This window comes from Pezoporus occidentalis, unplaced genomic scaffold (assembly GCF_034315485.1).
Source record: "Pezoporus occidentalis ecotype Australia unplaced genomic scaffold, CSIRO_AGI_Poc_V1 ctg93, whole genome shotgun sequence".
Taxonomy (NCBI): domain Eukaryota; kingdom Metazoa; phylum Chordata; class Aves; order Psittaciformes; family Psittacidae; genus Pezoporus; species Pezoporus occidentalis.
The window spans coordinates 5536472-5558713 of record NW_026916294.1 but is presented as its reverse complement, the minus strand read 5'-3'; the positions used below and the strand labels follow the sequence as shown (position 1 = coordinate 5558713).

Here is a 22242-nt window from a genome sequence, read left to right as displayed (position 1 = left end):
AAAGACTTGGTAACACTTTCAGGATGGCTTACAGTCCAAACTATACTTTTGCCATACATTTTCTGTTTCCCACATTAGGAGCCTACCCCATACCCCTACTTACCTATGCAAGACACACCATCCTCAGCCAACTCTGTGCCTGGTTCACAAAAGCAAATGACTTTTTGAGTCTCAAGATCAACACGGCACTCATCCATCTCACAGTGACTGCAGTTAAGATGCAGCCTAATATCCACCTCTCCGTGCCCCTCTGTCACTAGGGAGCGGATGAAAGAAGCTGTGTTAATTACTGTGAAGATCATTCATTACATTCCCTTGAGCACTAACAGAAATAGGGAGCATGGTGTTCACAACTGCCAGATGTGGCAGGGTGGGCCCCATCTAAGAGGCTGATTTCTCCCCACCTTCCATAGCTCCCGACCTTTTCTCATGTAGGAAACAACATCCAGCTATATTAGCCCCAGTGCAGTTGAATTGCACTGGCTCTTTGAGCAGATAGTCCTACCAGGCTAGCAAGGAGGCTGCTGCCAAGGCTAAGGGAAACCTGCCCTTTCAGCAGTCTGTGGGGCTCACCCTTTTCTTTCTTGGTCTTTACTCCCTCTCAGGTCAAACGCTACAGTGGTTTCAAAACTTTCTGGCTGAATCACTCAGGCTAGAGTGCATCTGTATTTGAAAACACTTTTGGCTGCTCTAAAGCAGCCTGGATTTTTGAGCAAATACATATTTTTGTATTTTTCTGAACATATCACAAACATATTCAAGACACTGACTTCTCGGCACAGACTGGAATTGCAGTATTTATCACTACCACTGCTGGGCAGCACTGTACTGTTTTCTTTAGAAACTCCCTGGTCCAACCTGGATACTTTGCTGAGGGATGCTCTAAGGAATGTGGTTTTTGTCAGTGAAGAGTCACATGCTTTGTCTGTTTCTTTCCTGAATCACCTTAACTATTCAGGTTCTGTTACCACTTTCCTTGGCCAAAATTATTCTATAGGTTGATAGACTGTATTGTTGGGAAGTGTTTTCTAGTAGCCTTGATGCTTTTTCTTCCCAGCTTCTTCCTGCTACTTCTGTTTATTCTCCATTGGACTTTGTTATGTGATCTTTCTGCCCCCTCATGTTCATTATGGCAGTAAGCTGTACCCAAAGGGTTGTAAAGTGCCCTACAGATGCAAACTATTCTTAACGTGAAATAAACCCACTAGAAGACTTCAGACTAATATGAATACCTTTAAGTGCTGGAGTGTATAAAGTACCAATTGGATTAATAAAGGACACACCATCCTCCCCATCCATCTCTGGGTCATTGTCCACTGCAGCATTGCCACCTATGTCAAACCAGAAGTTACCTTAACAGATGGAGGCGCATTGGCACTAAAATACAGATAAGCATTTAAACATGCATGACTTCAGCATATTTAGGGAGACATCCAAATGAGAAAAGAGAATAAATCAAAGTATTTAACATATAGGAAATACTTAGCAACTTGTGGCATGAACCACTGGTCTTTTATCTCCAGAACTTTAATAGCAGCAGCTTGTGACAATCAAATTCTTAGCTCTGTTTTAGGCTGGCTATTGCAAACTAAGGCACAAACTTCATCTTTAACCATTTGGATGCTATGAAACATGTAAGCTTTTCTTAAAATTAATGTAGCCAAAAGACTGGAAAACACCAGTCCTCTAGGGTCCAGTACCCTTGCTGATCAAGGTATGTACTGTCAGCAGGGGGAATGAATAAGCTGATATCCTTCCTCTCCTTTGCACCCTGAAAGCAGGGTGGTCCACCAGGAGTGGACACCGAAGGAATTTATGAATTACACTTTTGTGCTTGGGCATACAGAACATACAAGGAGCAAAGTATGGGCAATACATAAAAGATACCAGAAGCACAGTACGGGCCATATATTTTGTACTACAAGCATGCAAAGATTCCCCCCCCCCATCCAAAAATGGGTTTTCTTCTTTAACCATCTTCAGTGAAACAAAAATGATGTTATATGAGGCAATATGCTGGAAAAAGAAGCATTACACAGTAATACTGGTACAAAACATGCACTTAATCATTTAAATTCATGACTTCTCAGGATTTCTTGTCTATCATATACTAGATATAAGCTGTGGAGAACCAGGGGTTAAGTAAGTCCACCACAGTGCAGATGGCTGGAAAATCTATGTGGCCCAGGAGATTAAGTGTTACTAGAGATCTTGAATCTGGCCCACACCAGTTATAATCAACGTAATGCCATCTGACAGCTGCCCTGAGACCTGCAGCACATGAAATTAGCTCCTTGTTGACTGAAGCCAACACCACCATTGTTATTAAGAGGGGTCCTGGCTGGCAGGCTGAGCCTCTGCCCCCAGAGAAAATCTGCACAGGACCAAGGTTCACCCACAGCAGGGCAGGGTAGAAGAAGCTGCATCTCTCCCCAGGCATAAAGCCTGGCTGCCAGTCTCCAGGAGCAAAGTCCTCAAAACCATGATGCTGGCAATGGGAGAACACAGCCTGTAGCTCCTCCTTCTTCAGCACTATAACCCCAAATAGAAGGTTCAAGAATCACAGCAGGATCTTGATGGCCCATTTTGCAGAGTGCAAAGCCAGAGTTACAGCTGAGGCACTGACATCTGACTATGTGCTCAAAGACTAAATGGCATACGTTCATCTAGTGCTAAAAAGGCAACACACAGACATACTAATACATAACAGTCAAATATGCTAGCTACAGGAGAATTATCTATCAGCATTTTGCTGATCATTAGAACTAAAGGAGGGGAAGGAACACCTTGAACACGAAGCCACTTTACCTATATATCCTCCGCCTCCTCCACCTGAGGAGCACCCCCCTCCACCCCCTCCGAAACCCCCTCTTGTCTCCCACCCCCACTTCTTCATGGCCTGGGGGCAGGATCTTCCTCCAGTAGCACCTTCCAGCAAGGATTTTCCTGACCACAGGAAGGAAGTGTTATCATTCCAGCCACCTCCACCACCTGCAGTTAAGAGAAGAGAAAAGGCACATGCAGGGGTTATTTTTGTGAAAGCAAAACCAACCAACCAACCAACCCAAACCAAAGCAACCAAACAAAAAACCCAAACCCCACAAGCACTGCCAGTATCTGCAGAACAAACACTCCGTCAAAGCACCTCAGCTGAAAGTAAGAATCTCATGCCTTGGTTAGAAGAGGAGATTGTGCTTGCTACACAGTGCTACATTGACCTTTCTGTAGAGTTTCTGACCACATTCATCATCAGAACCTCTTTTCACCTGCCATACTGTCTTGGTTTCAGATAGGATAGAGTTAATTTTCTTCCATGACACAAACAAGACCAAGTATTTTCTATGGAAAATGTATAAAGATATCCTTGTCTACTCCCCAACCACTTGTTTCTGGCTTACAGAGCCTTCCCCTTCCCTTTGCAAAAAGTACTTTTGAAAAAAACTTATGTCAGTTCTAAAGTGGAACAAAAGGAATTTAGTGAAAGGGATGTAAAAACATGTCCCAGTCCCACTCTAAATATAATACACTCACCAGTGACTCACTTTTAGCTCTGCTGGTTGTTCAATCCAAGGTCTCTTCACAGAGACTTCTAGCCAGGGTGCAATTATGCTCTTTCTGCATAAGTCAGGGAAACTGTGAGTATGTCTACACAGCACAAAACAGTGCAGGGATCAGGATGGCCGTGAGAGGGTGGCACTTGAAACTCCCACATCAAAAATCAAACAACTTTGCTTATGAGAGAGACTACATTATTTTGGGAGAATGTTGCCATTGCTATGGCTATACCATCTCTGATGATTTAGGCCAAGTATCCTGTGCGGTGTTATATCCTATATGCATCTGTTATTCTTCCATGTTCCCCTGAACTGTGTTTTTGCTTCACCTCCTTGTGAGGAGGAATCTGGGAGTACCACATATTCACAAAGGTTTTCTTAAAAAGAAGAAATTCCCTTACCTGCAGCTCCTGAATTTCCATTCAGCCCTGGAATAGAGGAATCATTCTCCAGCCTTTCTGGATGAAATGTGTCTGTTTTGGCCCTGTAGGCCCTGCCACCACCTCCTGCTGCAATTATCAAGGGGACCGGCTCTCCATTCTCCATCTTAACAAATTCAGAAACAAAGGAAGCGTTCAAATTGAGTGAAACACACAAACAGAAGTTTAACCACATGGAAGTTACTGCATGTTGCACTAAGCAGGCATCTAGGACCACTCAGCACTACAAATCGCCATTGCATTATTTATGCACCCACATTCAAAAGATTAATGAACAGCACTAGTCCTCCTAAGTTCTGCAACAGAGAACAGTGGCATCAGCAGCTCTATGAATTGTACCTACAGTGTTGATGGCTGTTGGAAAGCTTGTAATGTTACTGTATGACGACTTTCATCAAATGAAATAGCTAAGAAACGCTGCTCTACACAGTGCAATATAGTTCTGTACCCATAAAGTCTGCTAAACTGGAAACTACATAAGCATGCAGGGTTATGTAGAATTATGTAGAAGCTGAGGGATCTAAACATATTGCCTGAAACTGCTGTTTGGAATGAGCACTCTCTCAGCTAGTACATGACAGAAAAGATCAGCGGCCCCTAGCTATAGGGTTGCGAACAGAAAACACACAGGCTATCCTCAACTTTTCTTGTCATTGCACAGTACAGGCCAAATGTAGCTGAAATCTAATGTTCCACAATGACAGATTTGAATAAAGTCATGAGGAATTTACTGTAGAATTATGCTTCAGCATCTCCACTAGCACTGAAAAAAAAATAATAATCCAGGTCCAACTATTATGTTTGCAAAGGAACCAAGCCACTGAAGCAAATGCGGCCATGGTACGGCATACAGTTGTGAAAGGCCAACTCGGCTCTCTATAGCTATCAACTGGAGATGAAGGATACCCCAAGCTCCCTTTGTGGACTCTTTCCCAGAGATGTAGATAGGGTTCTCAGAAACTTCAGGCTGCGACACTAGAAACAAGTGGCAGGATGTGTTCATGTTGAAGATGCACAAGGACTATGTTTCCATACCTTAAATATGTAAGTTGCACCTCCCCCTCCTCCACCTCCTCCTGCCCATTCATTGACACTTCTGTTCACACGTATCTCCTCTTCAATCACATTGTTCTCTCCAATGCAGACTTTCTGTATAACTTCATTAGTCTGCAAACAGAAGACCAGGTCTGAATTCTGGTAAGAAATCTCCATGCCCTTGTACACACACAGGCCTTGTGGATCCTTCACAGTCCCAAGCCAATAAACTGTCTTCCAGTGAAATTACATAAGCAGAAACAAATGAATGCTCTTCTAGAAGAATATTGCTTTTTTGCTTCAACCTTTGTCAGAAGAATTTGTTGCCATTTAAATTGAATTATTTTGAAGCAAGCTCAGTGCTGATATCTATTACCATGTACAACAGCTCCATAAACTTTTAACATACAGGATGTAGCAGAATTTACTGCAAATACTTCCTAGCATAAACTATCTGTATTTCATAAGCTGCAGAAGGGAGTAACTCAGCAGATTATGTGACTTGCCCCATGTCACAAAACAGCCAAATGGCAGAGATACAGAGAGAACCCAAGCTTCTTTACTCCTCTTCTAATGCCCTATTGGCTGGGGCCCAGCAGCCAGTGTGCATCTACCCAGAATATCAGGTGTATCAGTGGTTCACATAGATGTACCAGAGCTAGCTTTAGACAGTCATAGCATGGACAGTAGCAATGAGCTCAACATAGACTAGCCACCTAGACTTCCAGGCAAGTATTGGTGTTTACCTGATACACGCTGTAGCAGCATTTTTTTCTATAATTACCAATGCTAGCCAGTTCCAAGCATAGCAAATAGGTGCAATCCCACCTTTGGTTGCAATGTTGACCTGATATTAAAACAAATACCTCGCTAATAAGTCACTGTGTTTCCTACTTAGCATTTTTTCCCCTCCAACAATTAGCACCAAATGTAATGAACCTTCTGTATTAGGCAAATCACTGAATTCACTAACTGATTTCAAACAAAACATTTATAAGTACTTCTGGACTATGATCTAGCTGTTGCTTCTATTTTAAATTGGAGCACTAAAGTGCACAACAATCAAGACTCTGCTCCGAGTATCTGCAGCTTGCAAACTTTGCTTCTATCTTATTTTATACGCTTCACCTCAGTAACATGTTCTTGTTATACACACTGAACTCACTAAGCCAGAAACACTCTAAGTGAAAAATGCACTAACAGTTGTTATAGTAGGACTGACCTGCTTCCTTCTGCTTCCAAGTATGTGTTTTCTTTTGGAAGAGGAACTTGATAAAAGCATCCCCTAGTTACAAATTATTTTCTTGACCACAAGACGTGTCCTAGGTTGTGCCACAGAATAAATAGCACCCATTTTGTGTGTGCAAACTTGCCTATGGAACTATTTAATCCTCCTTTCCCTAGTTTTCCCTCTCTGTAATTGATTTGGGGCTGGGTAGGAATGATTAATAAAATGACAATGTCAATGACCCAAAGGAACCACTACATTACAATTAAATTAAAAAAATAATAATCCTTCATGGCAAAGACATAACTGATTACAATTCAATCTAGTAAAAGTCCCTTCTACAAGTCAATGCAATCTCTTTGCCTCAATAAAAGAATTGCATTAGCACTCAATAAATTCTCACCAAGATTACAGTGGTCTGCAATTTAATGAGTCCATATATTACACTGAGCTGGAATGTCCTAGTTATAGACATTAGATGGAAGCTTGAGCTAGGACATTTCTCATTTCAAAGAGGTTTCATGTTAATGGTTTGTTTGTAGATATGTATAATAATAGTTTTAACATTATTTACTTCGGTACCCAGCCTTGAGACCCCCTCTTTCTTGTCTGCGTCCTTCAACCTTCCCCTGCTGTAACAGACTGCTAAACTTTTATCTCTTGGATGCCAGCCATTAGCAGCTGAGAAATGCACAGCATTTAAATATCCAGCTCAAACCTGCAGGTGAAATTTCATCAGATAATGCCTAGTTCCCTCCATAAGAACCTCTTGTTCCCTCATCCTCCAAAGAATACTAAACGATTAATAGATTATTGTGCCTGCAAATGGTAGAAGTTGCACCTTTCTGTCAAGGCATCTGCAGTAACAACTGGCTAGTAACACAAAAATCAGGACTGACCCAGTGGTGATTAATTTGTCTTTCCCATTCCCATACAGAGAATAACCAAACAGGCCCTGTGAGGTGGGTGTCTCCAGACCAAACAGGCCATGTGAGGTGGGTGTCTCTCAGGGCTAGGCTTAACAGCAGAGCAAAGACCAAGCACTGTGAAGTCAACCTTGAAGACTGATCTCCAGAGGAAAGGAAGGCCAGGTTGCCTTTTCCCTCAGAAAACCCACACAGATGCTCTGAGATACATATATCAGTCAGGAAGCTGTAGTGTATAATCAAGGGGGCCCAAATGTTGAAGAGGAAGTGAGAACAGGGACACGGTACTTCATCTCTTCATACTTATGTCCTCCCAGTAAAACTGTAACTATCCCTTGAACCATATAAGCTCAACCCCCTCAAGGAGAACAATTTTCTCTGTAAAGAGACAAAACTCCACAGATTTGTAGAAGGGATTAGGACAAAACAGAAAGGGCAATCACTTACACTAGGACAAGCATCTTCTCCTTGCTGTCCCACCAAGATATACAAAGTATCATCCTTCTGGAGGTCAAAAATTCCCAGTACAGACACGCCATGGGACCGGACCATGGTATTCTTCCCTCCTTTCCCACCAGCAGCTCCATAGCCTGAGATGCTGCAAGAAAAGAAAACAAGAGTGTAGCAACCGAGTTGTCCCAGACAGGTGGAAGGTACTCGAGGCACTTCTGGGCACTGGGTGTTTTGCACACCTGAACTCTATGCAGTGTCACAGAGTGGTGCCCTGAAGACCTGACACTTGAAATAAATCTAAACCCAAAGCTTGAAGACTGAGGTTCTCTGCTCTATGTGGATCTATGAACTTAGGTAGCTATAAAACGGCTTCTTTCACATTGATTCTTGGACAAACACTCACTGAGGACAGAGTGAGCAAGCCCCTGCAGTTTCAAACTTAAACCATGAAACACATCCTGTTTCCCAAAAGGCATCCCCTTGAGAGGTTTGCAGCAAGGAAGAGAAAGAACAGAAGCAGAAGAACTGGTAAGTACAGCACATATGGCTAAAGTGAACATTAAGCACTAGATTGACGGGGGAGATTTGAGAAAGCAGACAGCATAACTGGTCCTGGTAGCATGAACCAGATGGGAAACAGCTCTCCTATTCCCAGGACCAGAGGAATATAGAAGAGTAGATGGACACAACACTACCTGCAGTAAACAAGGCAAAAGCCTCCCAGCTAAACTCAGTCACCATGAACATCTCGTTGTTTCCAGCAAAGGATGGCTAGGCTGCATATACAGACTGCTGCATTCTGGGACTTAAGATTCTGACGTCCCAAAGATTTGTCTGTACCCCTGCAATGCTCAGCTCCTCCTCCCCCTTTTGAAGTATATAAAAAATTTGCAGCTTTTGTCAAAGGATTTCAAAGCACTTTATAATCATGATAAAACACACATCTCTGCCACAACAAAAGACAGAGTTACTCAACTTCCTGAGCAATTCAGTGGTGGGTACAAGCTCAACATAGATCTGAAATAAGCAGGTGATTCTCCACTGACATTGGTAGCTTGCAGCTATTTCCAGAAGAGCAGAATTCAACCTGGAGCATATAAACAATGACTGCTGGGCTGAAAACACAGCCTTCTCTAACCAGTTACAACATAGGTGCTCTGCTTTAACTCTTCCTTTCCTCTAGCACCTGGCTGGGCTTTCCCCAGCACAGTCAAGTGCAAACAGGTTACAAGCAGAACAAACCAGCAGCGCCCACCACACGTGAGCACCTGAACAGGTTGGGCAGCCAGCTCACTCTCAGCCAGCAACTTGCCTTAGTGATTAGCACGAAGAACTCACCTTGTGATACTGCTCTGAGGCAGCCAGCATGTTCTGAAGTTGAAGCAACTATGGAGCACCAAGTGCTCCATAAAGCACATTAGATCCTCACAGTGTGACACGATTATGTTCATGCCACTGCTGATAACCAAAGCCATCATTCCTCAGTAAGGCTGCACTGGAGCCAGCAGGAAAAGTGATGGACACATAGCACTGGGCTACCCTGAACAGATGCTGCATGAATCTGAAGGCTGAGTGCATTTGCTGTAGAATTCTGTAATGGCTAATGAGGTGCACTGTCAGGCACAGCAAGCTGGCAGGGCTAACTGGCTGCAAGTAGGGGCCATATTTTTCTGTGTATGAACAGATTTTGCATACCAGCAATGAGGTCAGGAGAAACCATTCTGGCTGCATTCAAAAGCTGCACACAAATAAAACAAGGTAGATTCAGGTGACAGTCAGTCCTTATTCAAAATGGGTGTCACTATTTAACCAGATGGGTTATGTTGACTTCAAGTTTTAGCAGGATCCCTTTCCTTAGGCAAAACTTCCTTTCACAGAAGGAATTAATTTAACCATACTGGCCCTGAAGAAAGATTCAGACCACTCCGAGTAGCTATACTCAGAACACAGAATGCCTTCTACTATCTTCCTCCTTTTCTTTTTCTATGATAGTTGTAGGAACCGAAAAAGAAAACTATCTTCAGGAAGAATCAGGATGAGCAGAGTGCATTGGCTGTGCAAACCAGGGCTGTAGAAAAAAAACACCTCTAGGTAGACAAGTCATGGGAGACACTGGAGCTAGCTTTGAGGATATAAGAAAATCCAGTGCCTGGGCTGGTCAACTTAGGACATTTTTTTGCATTCCACTGTGCTGTGTTCCTGTGTTACCTTACAAGAAGAGACCAAAGAAAAGAGAGGACAGTGGAAATAACAACAAACGGAGCACTCGGCAAAATGAACCAAACACTCTTACCTTAAAAACTGGAAGAAATTGGATAATGGATGGTAATGTGTAAGTTATTACAGTTCACTTCTCTCATACTTAATCACAGGCCTAGCTATGGGATGGCAAGACATTCTGAATGCTTAGAAGGAAATCTGAAAAGAAAAATATTCTTTTATATTGACTAATTTTATTGTTACACAATGTGCAGCTCCTTGAGAGCAAACCAGATGATTTTGTCCATATCAGCAGCGCAGCACATAGGACTCCAGTCTTCAAACGAAGCCACCTACAGTGTTTGGCAGACCTTCATACATGGTGGGATTTTCTGGGTGTGGTTAGCTAGTGCTAGTAGAGTTCTGTGCAAAGTCGAGCTTTCTGTCTTTGCACTTTAGTAACACATATCCTGCCTCCTGTCTACACAAACTCTATCCTTCTCATGCAATTATCGGGACTGTAACTCACTGCTCTACATTACACAGTGTAAAACACACTGATACGGCACAACAACAAGTTTCTTAAGAGCCCAACAGCCAGCTGGAGGGTTTTATCTCAGCGTCAGCTATATTGGAGATGGCTATCAGGATAACTTAGAGCATTCACAGTGCAGCAAGCCTGCAGGGGAGAGTTAAATACAGGCAGTGGGTCCAGAGTCTGGAAAGCCCTAGAACTGATACTGCAACTTGACATTTTCCAAGGGCTATACTGTACTGGGGGACTCTGCTGCCCCTTCAGCAGCACAGAATCAGGATGATGTCAAGTTAATTTAAAGTCACAATTTCCGTCTTTCCCCAGGCTGTGAATTCTCTACCAGAGCCTTAAGAGGTGCAGAAGAGAATGTCATCCATTTACGTATAGGTTACCAATGACATTATCCATCTATTAACTATACAGAACCTAAAAGTCTATTAGGTCATTTACAGGACTTAAATAGACAGGCCCTCCCTGCAGGACCTGTGGTTTGTATTGTGTAGCAAAAATCAGCCTACAGTTGCACTGGAATTCTGGCTCTTCTTGGGCACTGTGATATTAAAAAAATGACAGTGTTGCAAGTTTATTGCCTCTTCTCTTTTGGGCTACACTTTATAACCATATTTACTGAATGCTGGTCCTGAAAAATTCTGTTCACCTCAGGCAACTCATTTTTGATAGCTGAGTAAAATATCATTAATGCTTTTTTCATTACCATCAATCCTTGTGGTAATAGGCACTCAGGCAGATCTTGTGCCTAGCCTAGTCTAGCCACTTTCTCAAAACTGCACTAGACTTGTTAGAGGCTGACATCTATCCTCAATATTAATATTCTTTTTCAATAAAGAGAAAGAAAAGGAAGGTGCCAGTAAGTTTTAACTGAAATTTGTTCAAAGCCTTCAGTGGAGTGCTCTACTTTGAAATCCATGATACCATCATTGGTTTCAATAGGGAATGTTGCATAAAAACCCCACCACTGGTCAGTCATTGATTCAAACAGTTCTGCTTACAAACTGATGCATGTAATGGCTTGATGATACACTGAACTGATCTTTGATTTACTTCTTACCCCAGCAAGAGCAAAAAGGAAAACTGATTGGTAAAAATCTGGTTAAGGAGCATTGAACTGATCATCTCCCTTTGAAAATAACTCCACAGAGGGATTTAAGCATTAGAACCCTCAGTACCACAGAGCCCAACATCTAGGCGGCTGGCTTCCAAAACCAATTCTACAACAGTGAGCCGGGCTTCAGGCTCAACTTACCATGCCTATATTCAGGAAAGTTAAGATGCTGAGCAGAGCAAGCCATGCTGTAAAATATGCTGACACAGATTGTGCCTCCTATGCTAGGTGAAGAGCGGGAAAAACTCATGATGATCTCAGAATTCAATGGATGGCACATAGGATACGCATGCCCCTTGGCCTGGGGAGGTCAAAACGCTTGATTTTCAGCTACTTCTAGAGCTCTCCTAACCTGTAACCATTTAGGCTAAAGATGTGTCTGCCTCAGATGGTCTCTTTCTTTTCCTCTCTCTTTCACCAACAAGTTGCATCTTTCAGACAACAAATCTGAGACAGGAAAGGTTGGAAATAAGAGGATCAAGGAGAAGTAAAACCCAAGCAGATCAAGGCAAATTTCTGAATATTTCATATATGCCTAGCACATATCTGCAGTTTGGATATGTTTCAAACACAAAGATATATCATGACAACCAGAGATGGTTCCCTTACCTGTATGTGTTGGTTGCTGGTACTCTCCAGATCTGAATGCCTTGGAGAATCCCTTCAGCTCCTACAATTACACTGAGGTTGGAGTTCCTGTAGGCATCGTTGCATTGGCTCTGTGTGGGGCCATAGGGTCCACTGGCACCACATGTTGTGAATAACCAGTGTTCTGAAATAAGGACATGTACAAAGCATGACCCAAACATCCAAAGATCAAATAGCTGTTTTGCTCTTTGTTCACTCTCTCGTCAGACCAAAGAAGAATCTGGACCCTGAGGTTTTAGCAAGGACAAATACGCACACAATTCTTTTAAAAGGCTCAGTGCTGTGTATCTCAGTATTTGACAGCTTTTCATCCACAACTCCTGAAAACTACCATGACTATGAACACAGCTTCACTTTTTCTAATGCTCAAAAAGGCAAAGATCACAGAGTAGAGAAAAAATGCAACACAGACCACCCAGTTTGGGGCTCTACTCTCTGGGCTGTTAAATGTCACAGTCATAACCTCAAGACTGGTGCATTTCAGCCCCTGCAGTTTCTACAGACATTTGATAATTTATTTTATATGGGAAAGTAACTGTTAATTAGATAAAACCCTGTAAATACAACATCATCTCAGTGATTAAATCATAACAGTAAATTAATTGTACTTTGGATAATTACTTGCTTACAAGAGATGCAAGTTAAGCTTGAGAAGGCAAAACACTTAACCAAGGCCTGTAAAACCAGCACTAGGCTCTGCATGTTCTGTGGGTGTAAATCAGTGCATCTTTATTGAACACATTTTCACCATCTGGAAGTACTAGCCCTCTACAAATAGATATCGAGAACAAAGCTTTGCTAATCTGTGCCTCAAAAATCTGATTTTTTAGTTTGAATACATGATGCTGAAAATGTTGTCCTTTGCCTTAAAGATTCATTATTAGGGCTGGCACAACTGCAAGCCCACAATGCTCTTGTAAAACCAGCCTTAACATGGTTGCTAGTATATCAGCAAATATTTCACATGCAATCAAAGCTAAGATCTAGATGGTAAATAAATGGACTAAGCATTTCTGGTGCATGTTACATGATTTATCACTCATTAACAAGCTAATATACACAATCTAATGAACTCAGTTAATTCTACTGCCATTTAAGGCTTGAAAGACTTGAAATATATATAAAGAACATTATTTCTACTTAAAGTTGGGCCAGCCAGCCCTCCTTATGACTTTCTCGAAGGGCATCATTTTCCTCCCCAGCTTCAACTAATGTAACACAACACACACAGAATCTTCATCACTGGTACTAATTAACTTAGAGCTTGATCTGCTTCTTGGAATTTGGAGCTATTGCCTAAGCTGATCTGGTCTAGAAATGATGGTTTGCATGTGTCTGGATGAGCAAGACCAGCAGTTCTACCATTACTGCTACTGAAGGGGTTCACCCAGCAGAAATACAAGGAAAGACATGAGTTTAGCCAGGCACAAGGTCTGAATTCACTTTTCACAAACTAACACTGATATTGAGCTAAATTTCTTCTTATAAATAAGTGCAATGCATGAAATAGATCAAATAATTTGGCAGGACTTTCAGAAATGAAGTGGCTGGGATTTCTGGAAAAAAAACGTAAATCAAAACCAAACACCCAAAAAACCAAACCCAAACCTCAAAACCAAACCCAAACCAACCAAAAAACCCCACCCAAAACCAAATAGAAAAAAGCAAACACAACAAAAAACCAAACACCCCCCCCAAAACCACACACACACAAAAACCAACCAAAAAAAAAACCCCAAATCCAAACCAAACCCCAACCTTTGTAATAGTGCCTTTACTACTTCAAGAAGCAATGCAAAACTACTACTTTAGGAAAGCTTCTCAATCTAAGTACTGCTGAGAGAATAACTTCCTTCTTACTGCAAAATCTATGCCATTCCTCCTCAAAACTCCCCTGCTAGGGTCCCCTAGAGATTTTACTACCATTACTTGTTTTATATGGATACCTACATACTTATTTTACTTATTTTTCCAATCCTTCTGCAACGGATAGCAGTGTAAAGTCTTAAAACTAGTAAACAGCAAATGGAAGGATTTCCTTCTCCTCCTCTGATGCCCATGTAGCCCACAAAACCACAAGATCAACAGGCAAGAGGGGAAAAGCACCTAAGAAAGCAAGGTCTAAAAGTTCCTAAAGCAAAATGCTTCAGTAGCTCCGATATTGACAGTCTTGCACCAGAAGCTACTTATGTTTATTCTTAAAATAAAAAAACCCAACCTAAACCCAAAGCAAAATCTCACACAAAATGGAAGATGAGAGACTCATTCTGTCAGCTATCAGAGTGATATAACATTGCAAAATCCCAGTGGGCTAAGCCACCTGCATTGAAACATATGTTTGGTAAAGCAGGCAGGTAAGTGTGCTTGTTTGGAACAGTAAGAAGCCATTTGGATGTCTCCAGTGAAACATCAAACATGTTCCCAAAGGCAGAAGCAGGTTACCTTCAAGGGGACAATAAGCCCAAAACATGAGAGAATCAAAACGGAAAACTGGAAGTGACAAAACCTAAGACAGACCACAGCATGTGCATACTGCTGCTATGGAGAAGTTTTACATTTCTGATTGACTCTCTTTAAATAAATCTTGTTTCTTATGTATCTGCTTACCTGGCTTTGGCAAAAGTATCTCTAGACTATCACACATGTAACATGCAGCACAGTGGGACCTGAAACTGGCAGCTCCTGGCTCCCACTGGGTTCCAGGGACAGGGGATCAATGAACTATTCCATATTTTGGCCCTCTGTTTCTAATGGCTCTCTGTTTCCTTAAAAGCCCAATGCTCTGGTAGATCAAAATGCTTCTGGTAGAAGAAAAATGTCCTCCTTCTGCAGACGTTACGTCTTCAGACTTTGAGCTGAAGTAACCACAACAACTTTTGTGTTTTCTGCCTCTTGGACATACTAGAGGGGGCTCACTTCCAGTGAAGAAGCAGTCTCAGAGTAAAAGCAAGAGAAAGTGCACCTGAGCTCTTGGAATCTCACTTTTAAAAGCATGATACTAATGGGAATGAAAACCACAGATACGTTATGTCAGGGACTATGATGTAAGGAACCTGGAGATGACCGAGCACAGGAGCTACTATCTTAACATTTCAAAAGTAGTCCTACTGTAATCTTGTATATATTGTGGTATAAACAAGATTATATGCAAAGCCTCCCGGGTTCTGCAGCTGCTGAGGTCAGTACTAGCAGACGTATTTACTTGCTCTGCTCAGGTAGATGGTAGACAGGAATGGGAGAAGACATACTTCAGAAACAGCAGAGCAGGGTAATCTTTGCAAGAGGAGGTCTGGCCCAAGTGAAGTGTATGTGGAGACTGCACCTGATTTGAACTCACAAGAATTTTAGTAAAACCTTGAGCCAGGTTGCATGATCTCATCATCTGTCACTCCTGCACTGGCTTGCAAACAGTCCTCCTCCTGCTTATATGCACTTTGATATGAGATACTGAAAGCCAGTCCAACATGTAACAGCTTTGCTGCTAAATTAAATGGGACAGAACATGGCATGTGAGTAAATTGCCCCTCATTTCAATATAATTAGGACAGATGGGTCTTAGTTACAATTCTGGATACAGACTAAAAACCTTGCAGTTCCCTCCCTCTGCTCTCCTAAACATTCCACAAAGCCAACTCTCAATCTGCAGATGTAAGAGGAACCAAAGATCTTAAACCACTAACCCAGTAACAAAACACAGCACTGCCCATCTTAGATAAGCCACCCCAATTTTTATTTAACTAAAAATACCCATTCACTCCCTGTGAAGTATTGATTTTCTCCTGATTCTAAAAATGTCTACAGCATGTCTCATGATCTCAAAGACAGCATTTCTACAGGTTGTTGCATGCCACAGCAGTTTACATTAATTCAATCTGAACCATTATTTTGATCACCAAAGACTAAAGCAGCAGCAGCGAATGAAAAATCCTTAAGCACAGATTTTTCCACTGGTGCACAACTATGGGCTGTCGCATACCGCAGAGCTTCCTTCTGCAGTGTGTGACAGGCACCTCATGCACACATGATGGGAAAAAGAAGCAGGACTCTCCAGTCTAAATCTTCCCAAATAACTAGTATTTTCAAAAGTCTGCCCAACTTTACATGAGTTACAGATGTCCAGTTTCCAGAAACAGCTGAGCATTCCTATGATGAAAACTAGCAGCTAATTAAATGTAGGGGCCCTACATATTCTGTCATTGGCAGTTGCAAAATGTTAACTGGGATTAGAAACTGGAAATTCCTGTTTAAGGTGGGGGGAAAAGAAAAGAAGTGGAGATTACACTGAGATTCAGAATTGGGGTACTTGTTTCAGTGAATAATTTATACACCAGTTCATTATTTTACAAGTGAGACATTGAGGTACTGGATTGCCTCTAGCAAAGGCCAAGGGAGCTGGTGAAGGGCCTGGAGTACAAGCGTGATGAGAAACAGCTCAGTTACCTGGGGGTGTTTAGTCTGGAGAAGAAAAGGCTCAGGAGGGACCTTACCACTCTCTACAACTGCCTGAAAGGAGGATGGAGTCAGGGGGTGGCTGGTCTCTTCTTCCAAGGAACAAGTGACAGGACCAGAGGAAACAGCCTCAAGCTGCACCAGGGGAGGTTTAGACTGGATATTAGGAACAATTTCTTCCCTGAAAGGGTTGTCAGGCATTGGAACAGGCTGCCCAGGACAGTGGTGGAATCACCATCCCTGGAGATATTTGAAAGACCTGTAGATGTGTCACTGAGGAACATAGTTTAGGGGTGGACTTGGCAGTGCTGGTAAATAGCTGGACTTGATCTTACAGGTCTTTTCCAATCTGTTCAATTCTGTGATTCTATGATCCCCACTTTCACAAGAAACATGGCAGAGGAAGCATTTGGTCTTCTGCCTGTTCACCCACACACCTGCCCTCCTCAAGCTCCCTGGCAATCTCCCCAGCACATTTCTAAGGTCTCAGCAACATTTTGCAAGAAATGACATTTTGGCTGTAACAGATTTTTTTTTTATATTTTTTTTTAATCTTTCTTCCCATTTTTCCTTTCCAAATGAGATTTCCTGATACATTTACACATATAGCCACTCATGCTCATTTCTTTTGCACTGCAGAAATTCTGTTTTTCACACAGCTTGGCTAGCTGTGTAAAATATACAGCAATCAAGGCACTGGATTGTAGCCACTGCAAGGGGAATGATGCTCTGCTCTTGGAAAACACAAAGAGCAAAACCCCACAAGACTTAAAATGACTAATCCATTTGAAGTGCTGATACTACTTGCAGCCCAGGGCGGCACTGCTGGCCAACAGCAACCAGCAACAATGAAAGAAAACAATGGAGCAAAGCCTGAAGCACATTTGTACTTCTAACATAGGAGGCAATTTCACTGGCATGTATAGCACATAAACTCCATACCACAAAACAGACATAGGCATTTTAGCTATTCCTCAAGAGCCTGAATGTATTAACTGGAATTTGTTAAATTAAGCTGGTTTGAACCAAGATTCAACTCTTTCCAAACCAAAACTTTACTGTGATTTGAGAAAATTACCAACCAAGCCACCATGGTACTTGTCTTATTATGGAATCTAGAGTAATACGCTACTGAAATGCAACAATACTTACAAATAATGTGTAGGCTGTTTGTGGGACTTGCTGCCACAACCTCTATTAAGGTCAAGAGGTTATTACTACTTCCAAAAGCATAAAAAAATACACTAATAAGGGCTGTAAGGTCTCATGCTTCAGGGGCATAAGAACCTCCATAGCTAAACTTCTGAAGGCAATTAACTGTTAGTTTATTTTACTTCTTCCTCTAAGGCAAATATCCTCAAAGTTGATGCCATGAACAAGCAGAACTCTTGCTTCATCTGTTTGTAAAAAACATTCACAAGCTCCCTCACAATATTTGGCCAATATGGGAAATCAGATACAGTAAACTGCCCATCTTCATCTCCACTAACATTTGGCTGCTGTTAGCACCATGGTACGTGTAAAGGGATACGCCTTTTACTCAGTGCATGAGCAACCTCAGTTATGTATTACTAGTAATTCCAAAACTGATCTATGCTCCATGTCACAGTAAAAGGTCTGTCTGTAGGCAAAATATAATACAAGCAGACATAAGGAACATGTTCATTGATGTAAGGAAGGAAAAAAACTTTTAATTTTGCTTTGAGTTCCGTTGTTTAACGTGTCCTGTGAGCAGCAATTTAGGATCAATACCCTTTCCAGGATTAAGTTTGCCAGAGATTAATGGGGCAGGGGTTTGAAAGATGATGGTAAATGGCAGAACCAGGTTGTGCTCACAATGACAATGTGTCTACGGAATGATATTGATGGAATATAATACGATCATAGAAATTAGTAAGTCTTGCCAGCAATACCAGTACTGCTTACACAAGTGCAGCTAGACTATGAGAAATCTAGCTTTTCAACTATTTATGGAGTTACTATTTCTACCTTTTTCTCCTTTCTAAATGAGGGCAGTAATGGAAGACTTGGACATGTTTTTCAGTTCAACCAGAAGAGCATCTGCAGTGATGACAAGTGTATGCTGACTTACCCTGAGTATGATTTCAAAGAAATACTCAAAGCTTGAATCAGGCTTTAGGTTCATCTTATGTGTCCATATAAAGGGAACACTACCGGGGCATCCTTGTAGGAAATTATCTGTGGTCAGTATAATAGGACAAGTGTATTGCTGACTTTGAGCAGCAATGAGAACAGCTTGTTTCTTGCTACTTTCTGGAACCAGAAACTAAAAGAGCAGCATGAAGAAAACTAATTTCTTTTCTCTTTTATGTTTCACTTAAAGAGATAGCAGGAGTCCTCCACAAAGGGTGCCGAGACATGTACTAACTTTCTGCAATTTGTTTGTCCACAATTACAAAAGATAGTAGAAATGCATGCTAGATAACAAAGACCAAATTGGGTGGAGGTGGCAAAATTATGTCAAAACCTTTCCAGAGATTTATAGCAGTTTCAGCACATTTAAACTGCTATTAAGTATGGGGAGCTTTAAAATCTAGGTCTAAAATGTGTGAGTTGCCCTGTTTATTTCAATTGTATGATTAACTCTGGAGAACAGTTATTCCAATCCAACTTTGCTATGTTGTGATCTGTTTGCATGCTGTTTTTCAGCATTGCACCTTTGCCATTTTCAATATTACAGAGAAAGCAAATGCAATAAAAAATTTCATGCCTACATAATCTGAGATCCCACCATCAGTCTCTGAACGTTTTCTATCACTATTCAGGATGCTGGTTTTAGTGGGAGGTGGGCAATGAGCTGTTATTCACTGTGTTAACTGATGCTTAATACAAAAATACAATTCTGCAGATACCTTTATTGCATTATGCCAACAGTTCAGTTAGTATAATTGCACACAAAGAGCAACCAAATGTAATTTTCTTTTACTTAATACTCACTCCACTGTTCCTTTCAGCTCCTTCATCTGATTAACTAATGCAACCCAGAGTTCTTCCGAGAAACAGCCATGTTAAGTACTGGGAAGAGGACTCTCCCTCATGCAAAAGACAAAATCTGTGCAACCACTAAGTGTTGTGGGGAAGAGAGTGGTGCTGAAGGAAAACAGTAATCTGGCTGGGATGAGAAAATGATTTTATGACAGTTTATATGCAAGAAACCATGGTCACACAATGGCTCATGGATGTACAGGTCAGAGGGGACAAGACAATGCAAGATTTGAGGGGAAAAACAGGTTGAACTACTTGTACATTTCACAACACACCATTTTTGTCCTGTGTACACTGAGTAAGTTATCAGTGGGACAGGTGAGAAGCTGAAATATGAAAAGGGAGGCTATCCTCATGGTATTTGCAGCCCATTCAGAAGCACCAGAAATCTTTAATTAAAGCTTGATTGCTGTGTGTCTTGTTATCTCCTTTCTCCTACTGAGAATCCTATTTTGTCTCCTCCAGTTTCCATGATAGTAATTTGTTTACCTACAGTTCCTCATTATTGCTCACTGTATCTCTGTATGCCTTTCTCATACTTTAGCCTTGTCTATAAAAGGAAATTGCATTGGTTTGATATAAATTGGCTTTTTAATTGGTAGTTGAACTCCCTGTAGAGAGATGCTGTGGTTTGAGTGACTTTCAGTTTTACTTACACTAATACCTAATCAATTTAAAAATGAAACTAAAGGAAACTTTGTTTATATCAAAATAAGCAGCACACAGCCTTTTGTACAGACTTGACCATTTCAATCCAAAATCCTAGTGCCACTAAAGTTGCTTCAATTTTCTAGTATACTCAGGCTTTCTTACAGTCTTTTTGCAGGTTCCTTCTAGAATCAAGCTTCATCTGCAACCTTTCAACAAGGTGGCATTTCAGCAAATGACATGTCATTCATTAATGAAAAAGGAAAGCATCTGCGTGCTCTGTGACCATCTACCTAACAGTCACCTTGCACTGCAAGTAACTGTGTGATCTGAAACCTACAGGCATTTTTCTGTGTTGGGGCTGATCATCAGCCAGGAACTTGAGAGAGCACCAACACCACATTAATTGTAGCAATTTGGGGGTGTCTTTGGATTTCCTGTGATATAAACAAAGTAGTACCTTTCTTTCAGATTGTAGTTCCTGTTCTGGAGGTTGAGCTGGCTTGAGGACTTACGGGGGGCATTTTATTATCCTGTTGTCTCTTCAGCTATAAGAACACAGTTCTTAGTTTTAATACGATTTCTTAAGAAGGAAATATTCTAGCATGTGATCTATCACACAAGCCAAAGATCACATTAGCTGTAATTACTTTTGGCTGAGCTTACACTGATCAATGCAGTCTTTGGGACTTCAGGGTGGCACTGATGCTGTTGGTTCACTCACACAACAGTACGTACGTGGCCATCAAAGTAATGGCTTTGACAGACTCAGCCTGAGGTTTCTTAAATACATTACAGCATGCAGAAAGACACAAGAATAAAGCTGGGTAAAATGCATAGCCCAGGGACCAAACAAGCATCTGCAGTGTTTACTGAGAGTAGGAACTTGGCAACACAAAAGAAAAAAGGTATTTCAGTGCTGTGGAGATGCTCTGACATGCAATGACTTTCCACTACAAGAAGCTGCAGTGTACCTTCTGATTTCTGCCCAGTATACACTGAGGGCACAAAGCAGAGAAAGTTGCTGTAGGAGTGATGTCAAACTTCAAGGGCTGAAGACAATTTTAGACATAACACAAACAGAACAGAGGATCAAGCCCACAAATTAGGCAAGCTCACTTAGATACCACTTGAATTCTCACTCTAAGGTCATAAAAACATTATCTGCATTGCTCAAAGTACCTTCTGCACCCATGCAATCTAGCTCCCATTGTTTCTACTACCCAAGTATTTCTTTAAAATGCATTCCTCAGACAGGATAGGGAGCAGAAGAGCTAGAAGATGTTCCACCATTTCAGGTCTAGTGAGAAGTAGGAAGTAACAAAATTCTCATTCAACATATAACAGTCCTACAGACACATGATTTCTAGACTCACACCCCCACACCCACTTTACCGTAGCTCTGCATCCAAACTTCAGGCCATTCTTGAGTCTAAACCCGACATCTGATGGCTTTTATGTAACTAAAACAGTAGGTACCCCGGAAGTAAATGTACAGCTGCCTTAGGGAACTACATCATAACCTAAGCATTGACATTCCTATGGAAAATCAGCCAGAAGTTCATAATCTGCACTTGTGTACAGATCCTACCACAAGATCACTGACCTAAGAGCAATACTGAATGCACTTAAAAAGGTGGCTCCACTTACAGGCAGGAAATGAAGATACAGATATTGAAGGAAACACTTCAATGGATCCTCAAAGAAGACATAAAACATTGGAAATTATACCTTTGTGACAAGCCCAAGCTCATACACAATATCTGTAACAGAGCTACACACAATCTTAATAGCTACAGAGGTCCTCCCAGCTCAGCATCCTCTCATGTGGGCTAATTATTTACATCTCAGTCTCCTGAGACTCCTGTCAGTGCTCCTGCACTTCTCTTGCTGGATGATGCTTGCTACATAAAACATCAATAAACTCCACTTGATGGCAACTCTTGGCCCATGCTGCATACTGTACCATCAGCCTCCACTGGCAGAGCTTGCTTCACA

The 22242-nt window shown here is 41.6% G+C and overlaps 1 protein-coding gene across 2 annotated transcripts in view; it reads right to left on the bottom strand.

Moving 5' to 3' along the window:
* ALK (ALK receptor tyrosine kinase) overlaps positions 1-22242 on the bottom strand; it is a 320140-nt gene that overhangs the window by 24127 nt on the left and 273771 nt on the right. Inside the window, exons 12-18 of one of the 2 annotated variants that reach the window (XM_062605735.1) lie at positions 12103-12265; positions 7631-7781; positions 5030-5161; positions 3956-4100; positions 2929-2991; positions 1233-1331; positions 104-256 (exon numbers count right to left, since the gene is read on the bottom strand). In XM_062605735.1, coding sequence (XP_062461719.1) covers positions 104-256; positions 1233-1331; positions 2929-2991; positions 3956-4100; positions 5030-5161; positions 7631-7781; positions 12103-12265 — 906 coding nt within the window. Of the gene's footprint in view, positions 1-103; positions 257-1232; positions 1332-2882; positions 2992-3955; positions 4101-5029; positions 5162-7630; positions 7782-12102; positions 12266-22242 lie in introns of those variants that run through there. The other variant, XM_062605736.1, reaches the window with a different exon arrangement.